The 26,334-nt window shown below is 45.9% G+C and overlaps 1 protein-coding gene across 1 annotated transcript in view; it reads left to right on the top strand.

The window, feature by feature from the left end:
* The window catches only part of SCG3 (secretogranin III), a 54,802-nt gene that overhangs the window by 12,014 nt on the left and 16,454 nt on the right, over positions 1–26,334 (top strand). The window contains exons 5-8 of the mRNA XM_015425481.1: positions 3,854–3,996; positions 6,357–6,518; positions 7,396–7,549; positions 10,873–10,989. Of these exons, the coding sequence (XP_015280967.1) occupies positions 3,854–3,996; positions 6,357–6,518; positions 7,396–7,549; positions 10,873–10,989 (576 nt within the window). The remainder of the gene's footprint in view (positions 1–3,853; positions 3,997–6,356; positions 6,519–7,395; positions 7,550–10,872; positions 10,990–26,334) is intronic.

The raw sequence follows: 26,334 nt of genomic DNA, 5'->3' as shown, positions 1-26,334 counted from the left end.
TTCATAACAGAGTGGGGATTTGAATCCAGGTCTCTTCTGTCCTGGCATAACCATCAGCTTCCAGCACCTGTCTGAGTGGTGTTGAGGGGTAGCTAATCTGCTTTAAGACATCTTGAGTATGCAACTTTAGTTACATTTAGTGAGGCTCAAACCATTTGTTCCTTAGCTTGGAGAAGTTCACTCGAAGCAAACTTTAGGAAGCCTTGGTCTATGCTGTTGCTGCTGGGCACTGCAGAAGCTGAGCGGAGTTTGATACCGAAAAACATCTTAAATTGTTGCCAAATGGCCGTCTGTTATTGTGGATGCATTCCAAATCCATAGTAATCTCCATATGCTATTAGCACCGTAGATGGCAGCAAGATGGTTCTTCTAACGCATCTGCATTTCATAAACACCTGAACATGGATTTGGGGTGTTAATTTATCATTATGTTTTATCAGTATACTGGAGCTGCGGTGGCTCAAGTGGTTAAGACGCTGAACTGCAGGCTGTGGAAGGTCAGTAGTACAGCAGTTCAAGACCCGGGTGCCGCAAGACGGGGTGAGCTCCTGTCTCTAGTTCCAGCTCCTGCCAGCCTAGCAGTTCGAAAGCAAGAAATTGCAAGTAGATAAATAGGTACCACTTCAGTGGGAAGGTAACAGCGTTCCATGCGCCTTGGTGTTTAGTCATGCCGACCACATGACCACGGAAACGTCTTCGGACAGCGCTGGTTCTTCGGCTTTGAAACGGAGATGAGCACCGCAACCCTGGAGTCGGATTCGACTGGCTTTCGAGCAAGGGAACCTTTACCTTTACCTTTATCAGTATATTCCATCTATTTTGAGGGTGTTTTTTTTCCAAAGAACATAAAATTAAAGATTATGTCATTGCTAATTTCGGACACTGTTTTCTCCTTTATCCATAGAGCATCTGACCCACTCACATCAACAAAAGGGGCAACTGCACATTCCCAAAGAGGTTTGTTTGCAGAACAGCCTCCTTTGTTGAAGGGAATGGGGAAACCACTGTGGGCACTGGGGCTCCCTGTGCATGTCATGCTTGCAGGAAATCAGTCAAGCAAATTAATTCAGAGTACATTCATACGGGATGCTTCCCCGCTCCTAATGCAATCTCCACTGAATTCTACTTTTTTGAAAGAGAACACGTTCTCTCTCATTACCTCTTCCATTCTTTAAAGAATTTGTAAGTCTATCCCATCTCTTTTTAGTTGTCTTGTTTTAAAAAGCTCTGTTTTAAAAAATCTTTTGTCTGTTGACAACTTCATCAACCCAGAAGGTACATCTAGATTCAAGTGCAGTAGCACCTTAGAGACCAATCAGGTGTTCAAAGGGCACATTTTCAAGAGTTAACACTCCCTTCATCAGATATGAAGTATTTGACAAAGGGAGTTTTGATTCTCAAAAGCATGTACCCCAAAAATGTTACATGTGTGTGCTCAAATTGATTTAGACAGAAAATCCACTACAAAAGAAGTATCAAAAAACACAGAGAAAATGTGTAATGAAACACTTTGGGAACAGAATGATGAAAAACACATGTAGAATGAAAATTTAAATGCAGGGCAAAAGTAGAGTGAAGGCGGAGACTAATGTGGAGCGCAAATCCACGAACAGCTATGAATGCAGAGCAAAATGCCAATGCAAAAAAGGCCCTTGTTGGTCTCTAAAGTACTGCTGGGCTCAAATCTAGACGTTCTACTGCAGACCAACACAGCTTCCCTCTGGAACTGTCTTCAAAAGGTACATGGCAGTCTTGATAGACGCAGCATGGGTTTCTGATTTTTCGTGCCCACCTTGTTGACTCCTCTGTGCTGACTGTACCACTCGAACAATTCATTGTATTTGTCATGTTGACAAGAGTGGATCTGGGTCCAGTAATGACATGGTAATAATTCTAAAACTGCATTATGAAGTTAGTCATCTCCCAGACAGGAAAGTGACTGCCAGCCATTGCCCAGAATAAAATTAATCCAACTCTGTCTAATGATCATGTATATATAAACAATGAGCATATGAATCTGCCTCAAACTGAGTCAGGCCGTTAGTCCATCTAGCTCAGTACTGTGTATGCCGACTGTTGGGCTTTCCAGAGTTCTAGCACCTGGTGTATGAGATCTAACTGGAGATGCCAGGGGTTGAAATTGGGGCCTTCTTCATACCAGGAAGGTGCTCTACCTCTGAGCCATGACCCCTCCCTAACCAATGCAGGATAGTAGTGGTCTTGAGTACATCTGCAAGATATAACCCCAAGAAGCTGAGTCAGAGCAGTGCTATATGACTGAGAAAAACTTCCCAAGGATTCCAGTCTCAGGCATTCCCCACTTTTCTGTTTGAGGTCCTATAAATGGAGATGCCTGGAATTGAACCTGGGGTCTTTGGCAACACAGCCACAGTCCCACCATTTTGGTATCAGGACAGAGATACACATAATGCAATGTGCTCTACTTGGAGCTACCCTTGAAGAGTGTTCAGAAGCCGCAGCTAGTACAGAATGCTGCAGCTAGACCATTGGCCGGTGCAAACTGTTGGGAGTGTATGACACTAGGGGGAAAGATCTTGGGGTCGTAGTGGATAGCTCAGTGAAAGTGTCAACCCAGTGTGTTGCAGCAGTGAAAAAGGCAAACTCTATATTAGGGATTATTAGGAAAGGGATTGAGAATAAAACCCCCAATATTTTAATGCCCCTGTATAGATCTATGGTGCGGCCTCATTTGGAATCCTGTGTACAGTTCTAGTCACCGTATCTCATTGCGAACTGGGAAAAGTACAGAGGAGGGCAAGCAAAATGATTAGGAGGTTGGAGCGCCTTCCCTATGAGGAAAGACTGAAGAGTTTGGGACTTTTCAGTTTAGAAAAGAGACGACTAAGAGAGGACATGATAGAGGTTTACAAAATTATGCATGGGGTGGAGAGAGTTGCCAAAGAGAGCTTTTTCTCCCTCTCCCAAAATACTAGGACTCGAGGGCATCCAATGAAACTGATGGGCAGTAGGTTCAGGATAGACAAAAGGAAATACTACTTTACTTTAAAATGTGGAATTCGCTGCCAGAGAAGGTAGTGATGGCCACAGGAATACACAGCTTGAAAAGGGAATGAGATAGATTCATGGAGGATAGGTCTGTCAGTGGCTACTAGCCATGACAACTGAAGGGAACCTCCATAGAGGCACTAATCCTCTGAATCCCAGAGCCAGAAGGCAACATCAGGGGAAGGCCTTGGCCTCTATGCCCTCTTGTTGGCTGTTCAGAGGAATTGATTGGCCTCTGTGTGAGACAGGATGCTGGACTAGATGGACCATTGGTATGATCCAGCAGGGCTCTCCTTACACTGGCTACCCACCTGCTTCCAGGCCCAATTCAAGGTATTGTTTGTTTTCCTTCAAAGTCTTACATGGCTTGGGACTGGTGTTACCTGAAGGAATGTCTTCTCCCATATGTTCCTGCCCAGGAATTAAATTCACAGGGAAAGGCCATCCTGACTGTCCCACCAATCAAAGAAAGTCATCTGGTGGGTAGAGGAGAGAGGGCCTTTTCTGTGGCAGCCCCATGACTACAACCTCCTCAGGGAGAGGTCTGTCTGGGCCCCCATCATTGTCTGTCTTCAGGAGACTGTTGGGAGACAGCTTTATTTAGGACTGCATCTTGATTGATTTAGGTTTTATTATTTGCAGTCCTAATTGGTGTTTTTAATCTGTGACTTTTATAGGTTTTATCATTTTTTATTGTGCTTTTCATAATGTTTTATTTATATTGTATGCCGCCTTGAGTTCTGGAAGGCAGAAAGGTGGCTAACAAATGTTTCAAATGAAAATACTGAATGGTGTTAGGTTGAGCACTACGTTGTCATGCTTTCAGATGACCCCGATGGGCTTCATCAACTCGATGGCACACCGTTAACTGCTGAAGATATCGTTCAGAAGATTGCCATGAGAATATATGAGGAAAATGACAGAGGAGTGTTTGACAAAATTGTTTCCAAGCTTCTAAATCTGGGACTCGTAAGTTTCCGGACATCAGTTCCTTTGCCTACATATCCTGCCTAGATATTTGTTTTGGCCCCCACTTACTGTTTAAGAAAGCATCAAATTAATGGATGTTCCTTTGAATCAGAGCTAAGGCTTGCGGTAGTGGTTTCATTTCACATCAATCTCACCCTGCAGTTAAACCTGAGATTTGAAGCTCGGCCGTGCTGTGCAAGTTGCCAAGTTCGCGAATGGCTTTATGAGGGTGAAGAAGCCCAGAAGAGAATCAAAACAGCCAGGATGGGAGAAGCGCCCCCCTTCCCCCAAGCTGCTGGGGATGATAGAACAACTCGTGATATGAAAGGGAGCCATGCCGGCTGAGCTGTCAGTGGGTATAAACTGGCCCAGCATGACTGACTTCAAGCAACTAGGACTAATTTACACCAGCGGAGAACTGGGCCTGAATAATAGCTGTTCTTGCTACTGTTGAAATATGTCATCAAACAGCAGATGTCCTGGCTGGCGTTTCCACCTCCAGTCTTTCCCACCAATCGATTAGTGATGTCTTAACCAAGCAGTTGAGTTGCAAGCTGTGCAATTAAACTTTCGGCTGTTTCAAGCTAGTCACGATTGATCTCGGGGAGAAGCCTGTAGAGAGGAGACTGAGCTTCCATTCAAGTTTAATTAGAGAGTGGACAACTCCAGTCTCAGAGCGCTAAATCAGACCCAGGGCTGGCATCAGCATACCCTCAGGTGGGGCAGCTCCCAGGGCCCTTGGCTTCTGGTAGGGCCCACTACTGCAGCCCTTCTGCACACCCACTAGCACCACACTAACCACGGTCCCAGATGCTGTCATTGCAAGTGCCATTTCAGAAGGGGCTGTGGGCAATGCTCCCCCTAAGCTGTGGAGCAAAAATTCTGCTTTCTGAGCTACTGGCATTAAAGTTGTGAGTGAGCGATTTGGCTACTGCGTAAATCAGTTTGCTCTGGAGCCATCCTTCCTGAGCCAAGACATAAATGTGTGAGCCAGAGGCTAAAAAACTCTGAGCTAGCTCACACTGACTCAACTTAGAGGGAACACTGGCTGGGGGAAGCGTGGGCAGCTGTGAGTACTGGAGGTGGGAGGGCTCGCAAATGGGCAGGGGAAGGACATGCAGGAAAGAGGGAGGCATGCCGAGGGTGGGAAAGAGGGAGGGTGTGAGAAGAGGGCCTGGGGCAAGGAGAGAAGGGCCCTGGGAACTCTCTGCCTGGGCCCCCCAAAACCTGGAATTGGCCCCTGTCAGACTGTTGGTTTTTCTAGCCCAGAATTATCTGCTCGCTCTAGCCATTGGGCAGGGTCTAAGCTAGGGCATTTGTCACCCTGTAGGGATGGGAAATAGCTGGAGATTTGGGGGGTGGAGCTTGAGGAGGCGGGGATTTGGGGAGGGGAGGGACCTCGGTGGGGTATAATGCCATACAGCAGGGGTGTCGAACTCATTTGTTATGAGGGCCGGATCTGACATTAATGAGACCTTGTTGGGCCGGGCCATGTGTGTCATAAAATGTAATGCCAGGTAGCAGAGATATAAACTTTATAAAGGACACAAACACAAAGGGGTTTTTTAAAACTTAAAATAAAAACATGCTTAAAACATCAGCACTCTTGCAATATTTTGTTTATTTAACAGTGTCTGATAACTGACACCTCTGGCTCTGAATTACTGCATCAAACTGTCTGTGCTGTTGCAATCTTGAGTATGTCGTTCCGGTGTGTATCTGTAAGCTGCAAACCTACAATGAAGCAGCAGCAGCAGAACTGGAAAAAGAAACTGAAGACAGCCAGTTCCACTGCGGGCCTAACAGAAGCCCTCCGAGGGCCTGATCCGGTCCCCGGGCCGCATGTTTAACACCCCTGCCATACAGTCTACCTTCCAAAGTGGCCATTTTCTGTCCCCTGTTCTAATCCCAGGAGATCTCCAGCCACCATCAGGAAGTTGGTAACCCTATCACTCTGCAACATGTCATGAATTGTTATTATTGCTGAACATGTTCCAGAGACGATCCCCTGGCAATGAAACGGAGTTCCAAGCTTGAGCCTTGGCTCCAAGGAAGGCCCGAAAAACAAAGAGTTTTGTTTTTAGATAATTAGCATCGATAGATTCCATCACGAAGCAGAGACTTTGGGCCAAAGTCCACTCATGATGCCATTGTTCCATTGAAGCCAACAGGATTAAGCTGATTGAAGTGCGGGGGCGTTAGAAGAAGTGATTTCAAGACTGCAGCCCAATTCATTGGGATGAAATTGAAGGACTTCCCCCCCCCCTTGTCTCTCAAAAGCTGCTCTATCGAGTTATTTGCAGAGAACTGTAATGAGAAGTGTCCTCTCTTTCCCCTTCCCCCCTTTTTCTTTCTTGTAGATCACAGAAAGCCAGGCCTACACACTGGAAGATGAGGTGGCTGAAGTGTTACAGCAGCTAATTGCTAATGAAGCAAAAGATCGGGAAAAGGCGCCTGAAGATCTTGATTACCTTCCAAGCAGAATAGACAGTAAGGCTGGAGAAAAACAGGAGGAAAAAATGGTAACGCTTCTCAACTAATTGTTTTGACCCACTTACTGAACAGAATGAATAGACCCCACACACATACTGTTTTTTGCTGTAGGGAATTCAGCTCCTCTACACTGAACTAATTAAGGAAGTTTTGAAGGATAATCACTCAGACAGTCATCTGCAATAGGTCCCTTGAGTATTTGTATAAAATTAAAAATTGCCTTGTGTTCCATTTTCTACTGCAGTGCTCACAAGCAGGGTATCAAAGCAGGGGTCTACTGCCCCTGTACATGGAGGTTCCCTCTAGCAACCATGAGCTGATAACAGCTGTCCTTCATTCATTTGTCTGATCTCATTTTAAAGCAAATGTAAGTTCGTGGCCATTGTGCATCCATGAATCCAAATGGAATTAATCCAGGTGTAAGGCATTGTCAGGAGCTGCGGTGGCTCAAGCGGTTAAGATGCTGAACTGCAGGCTGTGGAAGGTCAGTAGTAGTTCAGCAGTTCAAGACCCAAGTTGCCGCATGACGGAGTGAGCTCCCGTCTCTAGTTCCAGCTCCTGCCAACCTAGCAGTTCGAAAGCAAGAAATTGCAAGTAGATAAATAGGTACCACTTTGGTGGGAAGGTAACAGCTTTCTGTGCGCCTTGGTGTTTAGTCATGCCGGCCACATGACCACAGAAATGTCTTCGGACAGCGCTGACTCTTCGGCTTTGAAACGGAGATGAGCACCGCAACCCTAGAGTCGGACTCGACTGGCTTTCGAGCAAGGGAACCTTTACCTTTAAGGCATTGTCTCACTCCTGTTTCATGGAGGAAAAAAGAATCAGAATACAATGTGGGCTTGTTTCTTTTTCGATTTTGTTGCTCATATTTACATATGTCTATTTTTTACATTTTGCATGGAGGCTCCAAAAAATATGGATCGAGATGATACCTTGGATAACACATGGACTTCCTCCAACGTTTTGGAAAGAAGGAATGAATTGCCCTCCGGGGATAATTTTGAAGACCTCCAATATTTCCCTAACTTTTATGAGCTACTGAAAAGCCTTAACTCAGGTCAGTTTCATGTTTTCAAAACTACTGTTCTTAGCTTTAAAGTGTTATTATTATAATTTCTATCATGTTATGGGTGGGCTGAAACATTTTTAGAACATTTGCGACTGCGTTGAAATCTCACAGTTAAAAAAAATGGAGTGTTGACCGCAAACGCCCACTTCAACATTGTAAACATGACGCATTATGTATTAGTGTTTTGGTGAGATTATTCTTGTCGTCCCAGAAGAGATTATTCTTGGTTGGATACGGTTCCCTGACTTCAGCACCTGAACATGCAGACTCTTTTCCTGTTTTGCTCCCATTTGTCCTAAACCCTCCCCACAGTCATGGCAACGCTTCAGGCTTTATTTATTGTATATCATCTATCTGCAGGGGTCATTTCGTAGAAAAAGAGCTAGGGGAACTCATTAGCATAACTCATTAGCATATGCCACACCCCCTGACATCAGGGGCCCAGCGGTGGACCTGCAAGGCCAGCGGGAGTGCGAGGAAGCCCCACCAAGGCCCTCCCTGGCCCCAGGCAGGCAGGGGTGGGGAGAGGTGGGGAGGAAGCAACTTATCTTCCCTCTTCTCCTGCCTCCTTTTGGCTGAATGAGGGATGGAAGCGGGGCGGCCGGAAACAGGGGGCGGGGCTTCGTCGTGCCCCACCCCCTGCACCTCACCCGGGGGAACTGCGTTCCCCCGCGTTCCCCCCCGAAATGACCTCTGTCTGTCTGTCTGTCTGTCTGTCTGTCTATCTATTAACAGACAGGGGGCCAGATAGATAGATCTCCTGCCTTTCTGTCTCCTGTATGCCCGTCTTCAGCAGCCAGCCAAAGTGAGCTAGGGTAGAAATGGTGAAACTTGCCCTAATGAAACTCTTGTCCTAAGAGGGAAGCCATCTGTCCTGTGTCCCCAAGCCTCATTTGTTTATTTATTTAGAAATGCTCTCTGCTGCCTCTCCAAACAGCCTGCTTGAGGTGGCTTGCAGATTAAAACATGTTAAGACATAAAGCAGCATTTAAAAATAGTTTAAGCAATTATAGCCCAGAATAAAAACTTCAGCATTAGAAACCTGTGCATTATGCACAAGGCCCTCTTGCTGATCCCAGTTCTGTTGCTTTCTCTTCTGCCAGCCCGGATGCAAAAGATGAAGCTGTAGTTGCAGCTGTGTGTGGCAAATGCAAGGCCTTTTTTTTTGGGGGGGGGCATATATGTTTATAACAAATGACTGTGACAGTTCCCAAGCTGAGCTGAGCCCGCTGCTGAGGTGAAGTGGCTGTTTCCACCACTCTCCGCTTGGATGATGGTCCCTGGCTTTGCACACGTGCCAGAGTCATCTACCATGCTGATGGTTTTCTGCATAGCTATCGGGACGATGGTGGGTGGATTTCACATAGCCGTGGCCTCTGTGACAAGATGGAGAGCAGCGGAGGAACAGAAAGTCAAAGACGTGAAGGTGGGAGGCAGGAGAATGGAAAGGCAGGCAAAGGAGGAAGAGGACGGCGCATTCCATTTTGCAGCTGTCCATATTCAGTGGGCTTACAATTGCATTGCCATTCTGTTTGGCTTCCAGGCCCAATTCTGTTTGCTTGTTCTGATCATTAAAGACCTGTTCAGCCTGTGACCTACATGCCTTAGAGCTAAGTTATACAATGAATTTGTTTACAAATTGTCTCCATACCTGGATCAGAGTCACACATCAGCTCTAAGAAGGTCGTTTTTAGAGCGGTAGTTCTCAACTGGAAAGAGTCAGGTGGGACTCAAGGTTCTCTTTACAATTACTAAGACTTTGCTCTCCCTCAATCCCCGTGTCCACCTGCAAGTGTGACATGGCATTTCTGGCTGACTCTGCCTGCCATGGATTGTACCTCTGTGATCTTTTGGCATTCTAGCAGTAATTTTAGAAAATGCCTGTAAATGTGTGAATGTCATTGGGAAAAGTCAGCTTTTTGTTTCTGTCACAGCGGGACCCAGGTCCTTTGACACAGGGATTGGTGGGATGTAGGATACCAAAGATTGGGCACCATTATTTTACAGCATTTGTCTTCAGCCACGGGTCAAACAGTACATGTGGGGGTTGCGCTTGTTTGACTGTGAACTTAGCACCTGGAGAGCTCCTGCTATCACAGTTGATCTCCAGATGACCAAGATCAGTTTCCCTGGAGGAAATGGCTGCTTTGGACGGTGGACTCTGTGGCATTATACCCTGCTGAGGCCGCTCCCCAAACCCTGCCCTATATGCAGTGCGCGTCAGCTCTGTGCTGATGTCAGGCTGGGCAGATGTAGATGGGGCTCAGGGTCCATGATCCCACTCCCCCCCCCCCCCCCCCCCCCCATGTCTCATGTGTACAGGGCTAGGAAAAGGGTGACTAGAGGCAATGGAGGACACGCAGTTTGGTGTAGTGGTTAGGAGTGTGGACTTTAATCTGGAGAACCACGTCTGATTCCCCACTCCTCCACATGCAGCTGCTGGCGTGACCTTGGTTCAGTCACAGTTCTCTCAGAGCTGTTCTGGAAAGAGCAGTTCTCTTAGAGCTCTCTCAGACCCACCTACCTCACAGGGTATCTGTTGTGGGGAAGGGAAGGGAAAGGAATTGTAAGCCGTTCTGAGACTCCTTTGGGTAGTGAAGGGTGGGGTATAAATCTAATCCCTCCTTCTTTTTCTAGTTGTGCACAAAGCCAGTTTGATGGAAAGGTACAAAAATAAAACAAAGCTGAGTTTATTCTGAAAGTAACTTGATTCATTCAAAACAAGCTATGTAAAAGGCTTCCTCTGCATTCATCTTCCCATTGTCGAAGACCTTAGAGCCCCTCTCACCAATACAAAGCAGTCACCTTTGTGCTTTTATATGGCATGGCATTTGCATTTGGTTTACTAATCTTTTGCCTAAGCCACAAGGCCAGATGAAGACCAACTGATGCCCCAAGCACATTCTAGCAGTGGTGTCCCTCGGCCCTTCCATTGCTCAACTGACAAGACAGACTCAATAAGTGCTGAAGGTGAAATAAGAAAACTTTTTTGAACAATGCAGATTAAACTTGAACATTGCAGATAAAGACAATGACAAAAAACTTCGACTAAAGTTAAGGGCATGATAGCTGGGGGGGGGACCTCTGTGGTGCCCCCCTTCCCTTGGTGCCCTAAGCAGGTGCTTATTTTGCTTAATGGTTAATCCAGGGCTGCTAAAACACATTGGATATCATTAAACAGGAAGGCAAGATTCATACATTTTCAAAATCCATATATGAATTCCTTCCTTTTGAGTGTGGCCCTATCCCGCTCCTAATTTTCAAATCAATCATGTGCATGTTTAAACTTAACGTTCTGTTTCTGACCCCAGAGACAGAAGCCAAGGAAAAAGAAACGTTGATAACTATCATGAAGACCTTAATTGACTTTGTGAAGATGATGGTTAAATATGGAACGATTACACCCGAAGAAGGTGTTTCATACCTGGGTAAGTGCGCATTTGGAACTTCTTGTAATGATGTTGTTCCTCTCATGGCATGAGTACTGGTAATTATATTGTCATCTTATTTGACTTGAGGGTGGTTTGTGTCAAAGCAATTTTTTTCGCGGCAGGTTATTTTAAAAAGTATTGAACTGCATCGTTTCATGATTTTAAGGCCTTGTAATTTGAAGTAATTTCAGTCAGAGGAAGAACACTGAACTTGAACAGACAAACTGAATCAGTACAGAGCTAGGTAATCTATTTTATTTATATTTTATTTTATTCATTCGATTTATACCCCGCCCTCCCCACAAGCAGGCTCAGGGCAGCTTACACTGGTCAATACACACAACAATTAAAATCACGTAAAATCCTCTAAAAACAGTTCAGTTATAAATAAGTCATGATTCATAAAGTGCTGGCAATAGTTGATTAATTATTTAAGATGGCTTACTTAAGAGTGCAGATAAAGGTCTCACAATCATTCTACTCATGATCTGCCTCATACAAGGGCGGCACAGGCTAGGTGTTGAAACCAAGGGCCAGGGCTCTGTAATTAAAGTTGTTGGTATAGTGGTGGCTCCTTAGTTGAAGGTCTGGTGGAAGAGCTCCATCTTGCAGGCCCTGCAGAATGGTAAAAGATCCTGCAGGGCCCTGATCTCCTCCAGGAGATCATTCCACCAGTATGGAGCCGCCACTGAAAAGGCCCTGGCCCTGGTAATAGCAAGCCTGGCATCCTTGGGACCCGGGAGGGTAAGTCAATTTTGTTACCCCAACCATATTGCTCTCTGGGGTATATATGGAGAAAGGTGGTCCCTCAGGTACGTCAGACCCTGGCCATATAGGGCTTTAAAGTTAAGAACCAGCATCTTGAAGTGAATTCAGTATGCTACTTGCAGCCAGTGCAGTGTCTTTAGTGCAGGCTGGATGTGCTCCCACCTGGGGAGACCCATCAGAAGCCTGCCCACAGCATTCTGCACTAGCTGCAGCTTCCGAATTTGCGACAAGGGCAGCCCCATGTAGAGAGCATTACAGTAGTCTAGTCTCGAGGTGACCATCGCTTGGATCACTGTCGCCAGGTCGTTGCGGCCGAGGAAGGGAATCTAGTGGTCTTCGGCCCTGGAGCAATAGAATATTTCCTGGCCTAGAAAAATCCACGTTCCAAATCTACTGATTCTGCTATGATCTAGATGGAAATGGTTTTTTCAGTTCTTGGTCCAGAAGAATATTCATGAGCTGGATCCTTTGACTCCAGCAAGGGGTTTTGGCTTAGCAGTAGAGCATCTGCTTGCCACACAGAAAGTCCCACTACAAATTTGAGTAGACAATACTTACCTTGATGGACCATGGGCTGATTCAGTATAAGGCAGTATAAGGCAGTGTTCTGCTAAGCTGGATTCTATGACTTCCGGAGATCATTGAACTGACCGCCAAGTTTCTTCATGGTTTTATAAAACGGAAGAATGACCCTGATCAGATTAATGAGTCTTAATTTATAATTTTAAAAAACTCAATTTTAAGTTTAGAATTCAAATTTATTTTACGATTCAGGCATTTTTGTATGGCCAAATCTATCTTGTGATAACTTGAGTTATGTTATAGGCCTGATATATCCTTGGAATGGTTTTACCACGATTATCTATTTCATAATTTCTATTGGATTGTATTAATATTGGGAATTGCTTCTAATATTGTATGCCAATAAAGGTATTTGATTTGATTTGGATTCTATGACTTTCTTCTACTAAGTCTTCCTTCAATGGAGAAAGACATCCTCCAATGGAGAATGACTTTTCTGGTGGGGAAAGGCTTCCTCTGATGAACAAAGGCCTTTCTTTGTTAAAGGCAGCCTTTCTCTGTTGGAGAAAAGCTTGGTGAAAGGAATTTATCTGAATGTATGTATCTGAAGAAGTGTGCATGAACACAAAAGCTCAGACCCAGAATTAAACTTAAACTTAAAAAGGTGCCACTGGACTCTGACTTTGTTTTGGTGAAAGGAAGTTGTAGGATCCAGTTTAGCAAAAGGAAATCATACCTTGTGATCATTTCACACCTCCACTCAACAACAGCCCCTGAAACTACTAGTTACCAGAACTATTTCAGGTCACAATAACTCACAGACCTGACAGTTGAGCCTTCATCCGGTTCCGCCAGATTTGGGGACATAACCAAGAAATAAATCAACCAAATCTGGGAGCAGATTTTCATGGTTAATGTTGGAATTGTAGCTGAAAGATGATCAAGGCTTGGTAATTGTTGGGTAGAGCAGGAGGAAGAGAATAAGATTTGGACTATGAGTACTTAGAGAGATGCCCATGGGACAAGATATGCACAATCAGGAGCGGTTTTCTTTTGGGAAGAATTCTGCATTTGGAGGCTCATTTCCAGGAACTTGGTTACTCCCGTTGTCTTTTGGCACTGGCTGACAAAAGAGTCAACTCTTGGCAATTTTTGAATTACTGTTAAAATAGCAATTGGAAGTAACTCAGATAAAAGGAATGGTTTAGTAAAACGGAGGGAGCTTTATAGATGAGCAAACAAAAGTATCCCAGGAAGTTACTAAAAAAACCCCCACCCCTTGTCTTCAGTCACAAACATTACATCAGGATGAAAAACCTTTTGTGAGGCTCCTTGAGAGTCTTTTGTGTGGCTTCTTCCTCTCTATAGAACTCTCTACCTCTGGAGGCACATCTCCAATAACACAAAGGTGATAGGTGCATTTAGAATAAATAAATCTTCCTGGCTTTTTACGAGTTGTAAGGCTGGCAGTGAAAAATTTTCTTTTCAGAAAAGCTGGTGGCAGATTAGGCAGCTGCTGCCATTATTTTGTTGGGGCTGGTTTGAACAGCGTGTCATTTCCCTCTGCTTTATAGCTTTCATTTTGTTGAACAGCTTGTTTCTTTTTCGTGGTTTTTATCATGTTACTTTTATTTTATTATGGTATGTTTTAATTTTCTGCCAGTCACTATGAGAGCCTTTTTGTGAGGTGGTGAGCGAGATAAAAAAAATTCTTAGTAGAAATGAATAAACATGAGAAGATCGCTGCTGGGTCAGCTCAAAGGCCCACCATTCTGTTTCCAACCCCGGCTAGCCAGAGGCTTCTGGGAAATTCACAAGCAGGGGATGAAAATGATGACTTTCCCCTGTTGTGTGCTCACAGCATCCAGTATGAAGAAATAGACTGCATCTGGCAGTACTGGGATTCCCATTTTGTCAGCAGTCAGGTTCCTAACCGTGACTTGCAGCAAATAATAGCACATTGAAACTCAGGGCACCATTTGACGTAAATGAAACTTGATTGCTGCTTTTAATACGGTGGTGTGTGTTGTCAGCAGTGACCCTCTTTTTTTTTTTTTTGCCTTCCTGTTCTTTCCCACCCACCCCTATTACCACAATAGTTCTAAAAAAGATTAGAACTGAGTGCTTATCCTTTGGAATGTTCAGACAGTCTGATTCTTCATGTGGGATGACCCACTAAGGATCAGCACTGGGAGCCCTTTCTCTAACCAATTGTGGAGAAATGCCAACATCTGAAGTTACTTCTAGCTTCTCCTTCTCCTCTGTGATCCCTGTAAGGAATATGAAGAGAGAATTGGCCAAAACCCAGAGAAGCAAGGCAGGCTGCTTGTTTTGCCTCCCCAAAAGCTCTCTCTCACCTTTCACCCTGCTGTCTTGCCAGGTGCTTTTAAAACTTGGGGGTGTCCAATGTAATTTGTCATATAGCCTTCAGGAAGAAGGCTGCTGTCTTGGAAGTGGTTTGCAGAATGGAGGCCCTGCTGTGTGCACACAGGAATCACCACATGCTTAAATGGTCTTACTTGATTGGAACCATGTTAGAATATTATCTTGGAGACAGTTTGATTTTTAAAAAGCCATCTGAACACCCACCTTGGGTAAAATAAAAACGTATTGAACAATACAGGATGCTTTGCAAGTACAATTGGAGAGTTATGATCTATGGCAGGGGGTCCCCAACGGGGTGCCTGGGGGCACTGTGGTGCCCACTAGTACCTTTCCTGGCACCTGACAAGTGTTTTTAAAAAGTGGGTGTGGCCAGATGGGCTTCTGATTACCTATTGGAGATCTGATTGGCTGTGCAGATTAAAATAACATTTCAGTGACAGCTGCCACTTCAGGGTTAGTTTTTTTCTCCTTGTAATGATTCCTTGTTTTATATGTGTGTGTGTGTATCTCTTTAAAAGTTTGGTTGCTTGGCGTGTGATGGACTAGAGTGCTTGAAGAGACAAGTGTGGTGTGATTGGTGATTGACAGAGAGGGGGAGGGGTGTTAGAAAGGGTTTCTGAGTGGATGAATGGGTATGTCCTTCAGGAGTGACAGTTAGAGGTTGACAGTTGATAAAGACAGTTGTTAAGTTAGAGTTCTGAAGTCTGAGAGAGAGAGAGTATTGTGTGGGATACAAGAGTTAAGTTCTGTGTATGAAGAAAAGTTGAATGTATAAGGAAACAAGAAAGTAAAGTTAAAGAGAAAAATAAAAAGTCTGAGTGACAGACTGGAGTGAAATAGGAAACCTATATGACCCTGAGTAATGAGTTACAAAGTTACTTGAAAAATCCCTGTCAGAAAGGTAGCAGATCTTGTGGGAGACACAACGAAATTGTTAAAATTATTCACATTACTGGTTACATTGTTCTACACTTTAATCTATGAACTGTTTCAATAAATCTTCTTTTATTTAAGTCTGCCAGCTCTGAAAGAAATAATTTCTAATTTCTCAGGAAACACATAGACCCTCATGAAAGCCTAAAACCTCGACCTACCTACCCAGTGATAGCCAAAAGAAAGTATAAAGGTTTGGAAAGCCTAAAATTTCCTGGTGGCAACCTAACCTACCCAGTTGAACAAAATAAAAAGAACACTTTAAAGTGAAACCAGGCCTCCCCAGATAAGGGGTCGTCACACTCCTTATGACCTCTTTCCCAATGTATTTTTAAAATGTATTCCTCTTGTCTCCTGCACCTCAGCTTCCTCTGTATGTGGTTGGCTCTGTCTCCCATGGTGGCCATTTTGTGGCTCACCTCGCACACACAGTGTCCATTTTGTGGTTGTGCTCACCACTCGGTGTCGTCATTCCAAAGGTGCCACATGCTCAAAAAGGTTGGGGGGACCTGATCTGTGGGAGGGATACCTCAAAATGAGTCTTGTAGCATCTTCAAGATTAATAGATTTATTGTGCTGTGAACTTTGGTAGACTAGAGTCTACTTCTTCAGCAGCATGAAGTGTGTCCTGTTGACATACATTTTTACAATAATTAGTGTGGGTGGGAAGTGTTTTAAGTTGGAAGGCAATTAAATGCAAAAGGTAGAGTCTGTGGCATTGTTATGCAAAGCTCATTGTGTATTCAGAACAAGCAAAGTAATGCTAATTATCATATGGCCTTGTGTGCAGGATAGCCAGGAGATCCTAAGATTGTCTGGTAATCGGAAGTTATGCACCACTAGGTGGGGAGCTAGACTTGTTTTTAAGGCAAGAGGTGTTTCAGAGGTGGTTTGCCATAGTCTGACTCTGTGTCACAGCCCTGGTATTCCATGGAGGTTGCCCTTCCAAATACTAGCCAAGGCTGACCCTACTTAGCTTCTAAGATCAGACAAGATCGGGCTAGCCTGGGCTGTCCAGGTCAGGGACAAGCACACTGATCATACACAACAGCAATGACGTATTGCATACTTTCTCTAGCATTGCTGTGTGAACTTAATAGCTGTAGTAGCGAATGAGAAAACGTTCCGTTTCATTTCAGACCAAGATGAATACAGTCCAAACATCCCACTAAATTTCATGACAACTCCCTTAAAGTCTCACTCTTTTAAGAATGAATAGTCTTCCCAACTCCATATCAATCCCTCCATCCATTACCCTTAAGATTTGCCCATTAGCATCCATTTGATCTTTCAACTCCATTCAAAATGAGTAAGCACAGCTGGGTGCATACGTGTAAGGGCATTTCTTCCCCCTCACCTTCTTTGGCTAGCTTGAGTCTAGTTTTGCCTCTGGCGGGTCCACCTCCTGGCCAGATATCTGTGAATCACAACAGCACCAGCAATGACATTTTATATTTTGATCTGTAAATATCATCTGAAGACACAGGGCCATTACGTAAATATTGCTTGCTTGCTATTTTCACTTCTGTAATAGAGGTTTTCCAGATGGGGCTAAAATCTTTTCCCCTGCAAAATATTAAGAACATAAGAACATAAGAGATGCCAATGTTGGATCAGGCCAAAGGCCCATCCAGTCCAACACGCTGTATCCCACAGTGGCCAGAAATACCAGTGCCATCAGGAGGTCCAGCAGTGGGGCCAGAACATTAGAAGCCCTCCCACTGTTGACCCCCCCCAAGCACCAAGATGACAGAGCATCACTTGCCCCAGAGTCCCTATCTATACCTTGTGGCTAATAGCCACTGATATTCATTACTCCTTAATAACACTTTCAGCATCTATGCAGGAATGTTAATCATTAGCAATTCATATCAGTGGGCTTCGAAACTAGACCGTTTTAAAGCAGTTTATCGTCCTAGAGGGGCTGAGCTGTTTGGTTGCAGAGGGTACTGGCTGAAATATATTCACAATGATCTAATTATAATCCCTAATAGGGTTTGATTAATATGAATGAGATTAAAAGGACAGCAGATGGAGTTGATGAGCTGTCACGCATTCCTTCTATGAGGGATTCTTTGTTTTAAAAACAATAACTCCCCCCCAAATATACTCATTGTGTCTGCAAAATCACAGAATATGAAGCTGTGTACTCTAAAGCAGAAATGCAGTGAGAATTTGAACCAGGAATATGGAGAGATGCAGGAATTCGAAGGAAGCCTGCACTTGTATCGTGTGATTCCTCTGCTTTTGAGTACTTGTGTGCTCCTGGATGTTCAGGAGCTGAATTCCCCCCCCCTCCCGCAAGCCACCCATAAATCCTCCCCTGGCCTCCACCTCAGTCACAGAGGTACTTGGAGCAGCCTTCCCTTGGGAAGCACTGGGGCGTAAGAGTTCTGTCTGTGTTCTAGAGATGTGATGCTCTATTCATATCACAGAGCATCAGAGTAATCAGGGGGTGAACACGTAAATGGTTCCCAGTGGGATCTTTAGCCGCAGATGTGACCCAGCTCCATGCTGGCAGGCTGTTATGCTCCAGGAAGCAACAGAGAGACAAATTCCATCGATGCAAACCGTAGTAGGAAGCATTTTCTGATAGGCTTTCAAGCCACTTGGTCGTTGACCTATTTTTAGCTTCGCTGTTGAGAAATGGCTTTGTTTCTGACCTTCAAATACTGATCTAATATTCTCAGGAGTGCTAAGAAACCATGAGAATATTATCTTAAATAGAGCGGTGGTGGAAGAAGCGCAGAGTTTTGTTGTCAGAACTGCTACAACTCATGAAAGGGTTTAAGACATGCAGTGCTTTGGAGTGTTGGGTGCTGTTTGGTAAAGTGCTGTTGGTAACTGGGTGAAACACACAACGTTGTGAGTAAATGGCAACTGTTTTAGAATTAAACCATAAAAGCAAGTTATTTTATCTCTTTAACTGACAGTGTCATGTCGAGTCCTTGGGCCTTATTGTCTAAGTGTGCCCATCTGTGGGGTTTTTTAACAAGGAGTAATGGCCATAAGGAGCTGCGGTGGCTCAAGTGGTTAAGATGCTGAACTGCAGGCTGTGGAAGGTCGGTAGTTCAGCAGTTTGAGATCTGAGTGTGCCACATGACGGAGTGAGCTCCCGTCTCTAGTTCAGCTCCTGCCAACCTAGCAGTTCGAACACAAGAAATTGCAAGTAGATAAATAGGTACCACTTCGGTGGGAAGGTAACAGCATTCCGTGTGCCTTGGTGTTTAGTCATGCCGGCCACATGACCACGGAAATGTCTTCGGACAGCGCTGGCTCTTCGGCTTTGAAACGGAGATGAGCATCGCAACCCTAGAGTAGGATTCGACTGGCTTTCAAGCAAGGGAACCTTTACCTTTTATTAATGGCCATTAAGTGTGGATAACACCTACATTTGCCAGTCTCCCTGTGGTGGTTTGAGAGCTCCCAGAATTACAGCTGTTCTCCAGACTACAGAGATCAGTTTCGCTAGAGAAAATGGATGTTTTAGAACAGGGGTGTCAAACATAAGGCCCGGGGGCCAGAACTTGCCCATCCAAGGCAATGCTCCCTCTAAACTGTGGAGTCCTGTGAGCAAAAATTCTACTTTGTGAGCTAAGTTGTGAGCAAGTGATTTGGCTACTGCATAAATTAGTTTGCTCTGGAGCCATCCTTTCTGAGCTAAGACAAAAATGTGTGAGCTGGTGGCTAAAAAACTGTGAGCTAGCTCACATGAAGGCCCCAGTCACATGGGAGGCTTTGATCCACGAGAGGGATGCATCAAGCGGGCGGGATCACACCGCAACATCTGGGAAGCGGTGCTCACCCGTCCCCAATCCATCTCTTCCAGCCGAAGATGCGGATCAAAAAAACCCCTACAAAACACTACTACTTACCAGAAAATCCGCAGCAGGGGCGGCTGTGTGATTGCCGGTGCACCCGTCTCCGGCAGCATGCGAGGCCCCCTGCCAAACTGCGCAGGTGCACACATGCGCAGCGGGCTCACCTCGCTCACCGATCTGTGGCTTCCCCCTGGCATCTGATCACGCCGGGGAGCAACTGAGCGGCAGCTCGGGGGATCTGTCTGATCCCGCCACCACGCTTCTCTTTTGATGCGGCTCAAAAAAGCCACACTTCAGCCACACCTTTTCCCCCAGTGTGACCGGGGCGTAACTCATCTTAGAGGGAACACTGATCCAAGGGCTCTTATGCGGCTCACGAGCGACTGGTGCAAGGGAAGGAGTGATGGGGGGGAGTGGGCCGAGTCACCCCATTGTGGCTTCAGCATGGCAGAACACCTTTGTCTGCAGCAGTCAAGCATCGTGGGAGCATCTGCCCAGTCCGGCCATATGAGTTTTCCTTTGCATCCCCCTCCCAGCCAACTTGGAGCTTACCAGCTGCTGTCCTTTATACAGTTTATCTCTCTGGTACCCAGCATTATGTTTTATGGCACACATGGCCCAGCCCAACAAAGTGACATTTGTGTCAGATCTGGCCCTCGTTACAAATGAGTTTGACACCTCTGCTTTAGAGGGTGGACTTATTTTACCCACTGAGGTCCCTCTCCACCCCAAACCCTTCCCTCTCCGGGCTCCACCCTCCAAATCTCCAGGAATTTCCCAGTCCAGATCTGGCAACCCTAGTAGTGCCCCTTCCTGTAACATCCTGCTTAAGATACCTGGAGAGCATCCCTTAATGGTGACAGAATTTCAGAACGACGGCTGGTTTTAAAATAGTTGCCTCAAAATACCTCCTGTCCCCTTTTTAAAGGCTGAAACGACAAGCTGGAATTATGCTCTCAAAACAATAAATCATTTACTCAGTCAGGTCACGTGATTTGAGCTCCTTCCTCTGCAATCTGTAGAGACAGTAAGTTTAAAAGCACGTCTTGGCAACAGCTGGTCTGGGATTTGGAGGCCCCGCATGATGTCATCGTTGCAGGATCTCCTTCCAGGGGGAAGAGCCCTGTAGTACTGTTCAGTGAACGATGCTGTTACATCTCACAGTAAACCAGGGCCAGATGGACAAATAGCAAAGCTGTACACGTGGCTAGATTCCAGTCCAGTGGCACCTGAGAGACCAACCAGTTTTTCAGGGGAATAGCTTTTGAGAGTCAAGGATCCTTTCATCAGATCCGACGTAGCTGTTCCAATGCAGGCCAAGACAGTTACCCTTTGAAACTATCTTCAGAAGGTACATGGCTGTATGTGGAGTCATATCCTGGGCCAGTGTTCCCTCCAAGCTGAGTTAGTGTGAGCTAGCTCACCGTTTTTTAGCCTCCAGCTCACACCTTCTTGTCTTAGCTCAGGAAGGATGGCTCCAGAGCAAACTGGAGTAGCCAAATTGCTCGCTCACAACTTTAATGCCAGCAGCTCACAAAGTGGAATTTTTGCTCACCACACTCCACAGCTTAGAGGGAACATCCTGGCCCCTGACCCATTCCACTGTCCTCCCCAGCTACCACCCCCAAATCTGCAGGAGTTTCCCAAGCAGGAGCAGGCAGCCTGATGCCCCCGGTCCCCTGGTAGCAGCCAGGGGAGACTTGGCAACCCTAACCTGCTGGGCAAGGCCAGCAATTTATTTATTTGGATTTATATCCCGCCCTCCCTGCGGGTAGGCTCAGAGCAAGTAACAACAGTGTAAAATACAACACAGTTAAAACCAGATTAAAACAACAGTGTAAAATACCATACTCCTAAGTACCATGTCAGCTCTGATAGAACCATATCAACAGGGGTGGAAGATTTTAAGGTGTTAGGATCCAGGTCGCTGGTGGGGTTGGCCACAAAGAGGGGGCACCCACTGCCTCAACCCAAAGCCTGGCGGAAGAGCTCCAATGGCCAACCAGGATTCTTAGAATACTTGGGGGGAGGCAGAGGGGAAAAAGAGCACTTTCAGTGATCTTTGATCAGATGGGATTGAGAAGTCTCTGAGGCAGGGCAGGCATCTGGCTCTATCTCAAGTCTCTGTTTAGTGTGACTGCCTGGAGTGGCCTCCGCTGGTTCAGGTTCTCCTATGTGGTCTTCCTGGTATGTTTAAAAGGTGCAGGACAGACTGAGTCTCTGCTTAAAAGACTGGCATTGCAATTCTAAAAGGTAGGAAGTCTGTGGAAAAACGTAACAGTGTTTATAGTCAAAAGGAGTCTGGCAATTACTGTTTCAGATGGTAGAACAGCTAGATTTGTGTCCAGCAGCACCATAGAGACCAACAAGACTTTTCAAGAGTCAAAGCTCGCTTCATCAGATACACGTAGGAATGGAGATATCGAAATCCTTATATCCCAGTCGGAAGGTGGGAGGGGCATTGCAGAGAAGGAATTGCAGGAGGTCATAGCCTCCCTGTTATAGTACTGTGTGCAGTTCTGGAGGCCTCACTTCAAAAAGGATGTGGACAAAATTGAGAGGGTGCAGAAAAGAGCAGTGAGGATGATTAGGGGTCTGGAGACTGAGCCCTATGAGGAAAGGAAAAGAGGAGATTGAGGGGGGACATGATAGCTCTCTTTAAAGGCTTTGAAAGGCTGTCATTTGGAGGAGGGCAAGGAGCTGTTCCAGTTGGCAGCAGAGGGTAGGACCCGAAGCAACGGGTTTAAATTACATGCAGAAAGGTATCGGCTGGATATTAGGAAAAACGTTTTCACGGTCAGCGTGGTTCAAAGGTGGAATCAGCTGCCCAGGGAGGTGGTTAGCTCCCGTTCACTGGCAGCTTTCAAGAAGACGCTGGACGAATATTTCTCAGAGCTGCTTTAGGCTGGTCCTGCATTGGGCAGGGGGTTGGGCTAGATGGTCTGTATGGCCCCTTCCAACTCTGTGATTCTATGAATTCAGGATGCAAAGGTACAGTGCACATTGTAATCAGCTCGATTAGAGCAGGGGAGAAATGTGTAGGGGCAGAAAATTAGCATCTGTAGTGAGATAAGAATCCTATGTCCCTATTCAGCCCTGGGAAGTACATTGTTCGGAATTTGTGAATGAAGTTAAATTCAGCAGGCTTGGGTTGTAATCTCCCACTGAAGCTTCTGTGTTTGAGTACTGAGACTCTTAGGTCAGCAGTGAAATGACCTGGAAGATTAAAATGTTCTCCCACTGTTGTTGTTTTTTTTAGTGTTGTGGTTTTTAATGTTGGGTTTATTTCATTTATGCTTTTGCACAGGGACCAAGAGCAGACGTTTCAGTACATAAACATTTCCTTAACCTCTTCCTCAGTACATTGTGCTTAGTATGCGTGTTGGGAAATCTGGTGCGGGCAGTAGTGCTCAAGTATCCTTAAAAATTTATATGCTGGCCACTGACATCTTTCCTGGTGCCCCCTAAGTGTTTTTAGAAAGTAGGCAGGGTCAGGTGGGGTTTCTCCCAGCAAAGCTTCTGACGGGCCACTGGAGATGTGATTGGCTGGGCAGACTCTTTTAAAATGTTGCGTCGGCAGCAGCTGCCACCACAACACACAAATCTTCACTGTGTGGCTGAAAAATAAGCTGCGGCAGCCATTGTAATAGCAGGAGATCGCCAGGTGCTACCTGGGGGCTGGCAACCCTAGGAGAGAAAGGAATTTTTACAGACACTTTCTCAGAAGTTCAAAACGCCTGCATTCCGGTCAGAATCGACTGACGACGGCTTGCTTCGGCTGACAGTCTGGTAGTCAGCCAAATGTTTGCTCAACAGACTCTCGGGGAACTACCGAAGCATGAAGGACAAAATGGCAGTAAAGGAAAGGGGAAGGTGAAAAGGAGACAGCAAGAAGAAAACAGATTCCGAAAGCATTAGATTATGGCGATATCCTGTTCAGGATGGACTTCCTTTTGTGTAGTGTTTTTACTAGCCAGCTTGATTGTATTTTGAATTGATACGGGACAATGATTTTTCCACCCGCTGACTCGTTTCGACACGAGTGGCTCTTCCTTGCTGTCCTTCCCTCCGCAAACAGTGACAGAGTGCCGCAGGTCTTTCCTGTTGCACTTCAGGTACCAGCTCCCCTGTGTGAAAGCAGCTAAAGGACATGAAAGGGGAACTCTTCCAAAGCCATGGCTTAAAGAGCCCTTTTGCCTGTGTATACTGGGGCCCGGCCTGGAAATGCCAGCTGAACTCCCATGAGATGCCAGTCACTAGCATAAAGCACAAAACACGTTTTAGCCGCAGACAAGCTAAACATATATCTGCAGGAGAGACAGCAACTTCCGTGGGTAAGCCATCAGGCCATTAAAACAGGAGTGTCCCTTGTGCCTGGTAGGGAGGAGGGCGGCTCTGGGCAGTGGTGTCTCATGAGTCATGTTAGGTCTTAACTGAGATTCCCATATCCCTGCCTCCTTTTTACCAGCTGTGGGGCACTGGGGAGTGGGGGCGGCCAGAGGAACTTACTTCCCTTTGGTCTGTGAAGAGAGATAGTTGGAGATGACTCAGACTGTTGCTGGCAATCCCACCCTCTGTCCGAATATTCTGATGTTATTGCAAATTGTCTTTGCTGTGGCCTTAGGACAGCAGCTTCTTGACCTGGAAGGAGTTTTACCCAGGGTTGCAATGCCAGGACCTGTCGGTGGCACATAGAGTCGCCAGCTCTAGGTTGGGAAATACCTGGAGATTTGGGGAGTGGGGTTTGGGGAGGGGAGGGACTTCAGTGGGGTATAATGCCATAGAGTCCTCCTTCCAAAGCAGCCATCTTCTTCAGGGGAACTGATCTCCATCACCTGGAGATCAGTTGAAATCCTAGGAGAAGTTGGCAAATCTAGTGGCACATGTTGTTCCCCACCCCTGTCACGCCAAGACCTGAGGACTCTGTAACAAACAGTCGTGCCTTGATTTTCCCCACCCTGATTTATCTGCGTTGCCCTCCTCTCCTTCCCCTCCTGACTGATCTCTACTCCAGGCACAAAGAATCAGCCATTTCCCTCCTTCATTGATGGGCTGCAGCCTTCTCTGTTACGACTCCTTCCCCTTTGGGCCAGAGCCACTGCTGTCTCACTGTCTTCCTTAGTCATCAGGATCACACCTTCCTCCTTCACTTGTGACTCACCACTCCCATCCCCCGGCCTCCTTCGCTCCTGAGTAGGGAGTTGTTTTGATGAGAGATGGATGTGTCCAGATGCCACCATACATCTCGCCTTCCCCCATGTTTTGCTCTTCTTTGGAAAGTCAGGCAAGTCCCACCTCCTACAGACAAGGAGTCCAATCTACTTGACATATGGGAAAGTGTTAGATCCATACTTTCCTTCTAAACAATTGCATCGTTAACATGCGTGACCAAGAACTTTAGAAAGTTTTGAAGGTTGAATCAGAAGATATCAGTGATCATAAGCTACTTTTATTACATGGCAGTCTGTCAACCAAATTGCACCTAGGGTTGCCAGGCCCCCTCGTCGCTCTAGTGGGGGGACATGGGGGGTGGGCAGGGATGTTGCATGACATCCCTGATACAATGATGTCACCCGGAAGTGATGTCATAATGTCGGGGGCGCTCTGTTATTTGAGTGAAACTCTATTGTTTTTTCAGTCTCAAATCACAGACTTTGCCCAAATACCAGAGCGTCCCCGTACTATGTCCCTGACGTGATTATGTCACTTTTGGGTGATGTCATTGTGTTAGGGTGGGGTTTCCCCTGTCTGCCAGCTGGTCTGTGGTGGGGAGAAGCCCCTGAATTCGGGGGATTCCCTAACCTGGACCTGGGGCTGGCAACCTATTGCACCCGCTGTCATATTTTGCATATGGACTCCAGCCCAAGACATGTACTGAGATCTGTGGCTACTCAGGAAGACAGTGGAGAGCAACCAAGGAAGGCTTGTTCTACATCCAAGAAGCTGAAACTGCTGACTTAGCCCAGCTGTCAACATGGTTTTTGATTTAAACATGCAGAAAAAAACACAGAGTAGAGTCCTCCTTGGACTGTTCCATTCAGGCAACCAGTGAAGGAGGAACTCAAACGTTTCAGTTCTTCTCTAGGACAAAAGCCACCAGGACATGGAAAGTTCAGCAAATCAGGACAAAGACATCGACCTTTCAGTGGATAATGAGCCAGAATCTTTCTGGTAGGGACATGGAACTGAAGAAATGCACAGAACCCAAACCCACTGGACACGAATGTTGGCAACCGCCAGGTGGAGCTTGGAGATCTCCTGGAATCTTGATCTCCAGGCTACAGAGATCAGTTCCCATGGAGAAAATGGCTTTGGAGGATGGCATTATACCCTGCTGAGGTCCCTCCCCTCCCCAAACCCCACCCTCCTCAGGCTCCACCCCAAATCCCCAGGAACTTCCCAGCCCAGAGCTGGCAACCCTACCTGACTCACAGTTTCAGAGGGTAGCCGTGTGGGTCTGCAGCAAAACAGTTAGATTTGAGTCCTGTGGCACTTTAAAGATCAACAAGAGTTTTAGGGTATAAGCTTTTAAGAGCTGATTCTCAAGAGGTGCCACTGGACTCAAATCTAACTGTTCTACCTGGCACAAATGCCAAGGAGGCATAACCTGAAGATCTCTCTGAGATGGTAGCTAGGCTGTCAATCATTGTACATGACTGGGATAATTGGGGCAGGGAGTTTGGAAGCCACACAATATCAATCCATCCGCCATTTTGAGGCAATACAGTCCACCACATGTTCTTGGCTTACAGAAGTAACAGGTTCATCCAGCAGCAACACAGTGCATGCCTTGGAAGGTTAATATGTATGGCCTTGATATCCCCCTGGCTGTCTATTTCCGTGTTCAACAGCGGCATGAAAATAAGCCCCTGAGTTTATTACACCAGACGACATTAATGCTTTCTGTTGATTA

This window comes from Gekko japonicus, unplaced genomic scaffold, assembly GCF_001447785.1.
Source record: "Gekko japonicus isolate JY-2015 unplaced genomic scaffold, Gekko_japonicus_V1.1 scaffold462, whole genome shotgun sequence".
Classification (NCBI taxonomy): Eukaryota; Metazoa; Chordata; class Lepidosauria; order Squamata; family Gekkonidae; genus Gekko; species Gekko japonicus.
This window is presented reverse-complemented; position numbering and strand designations above follow the sequence as displayed.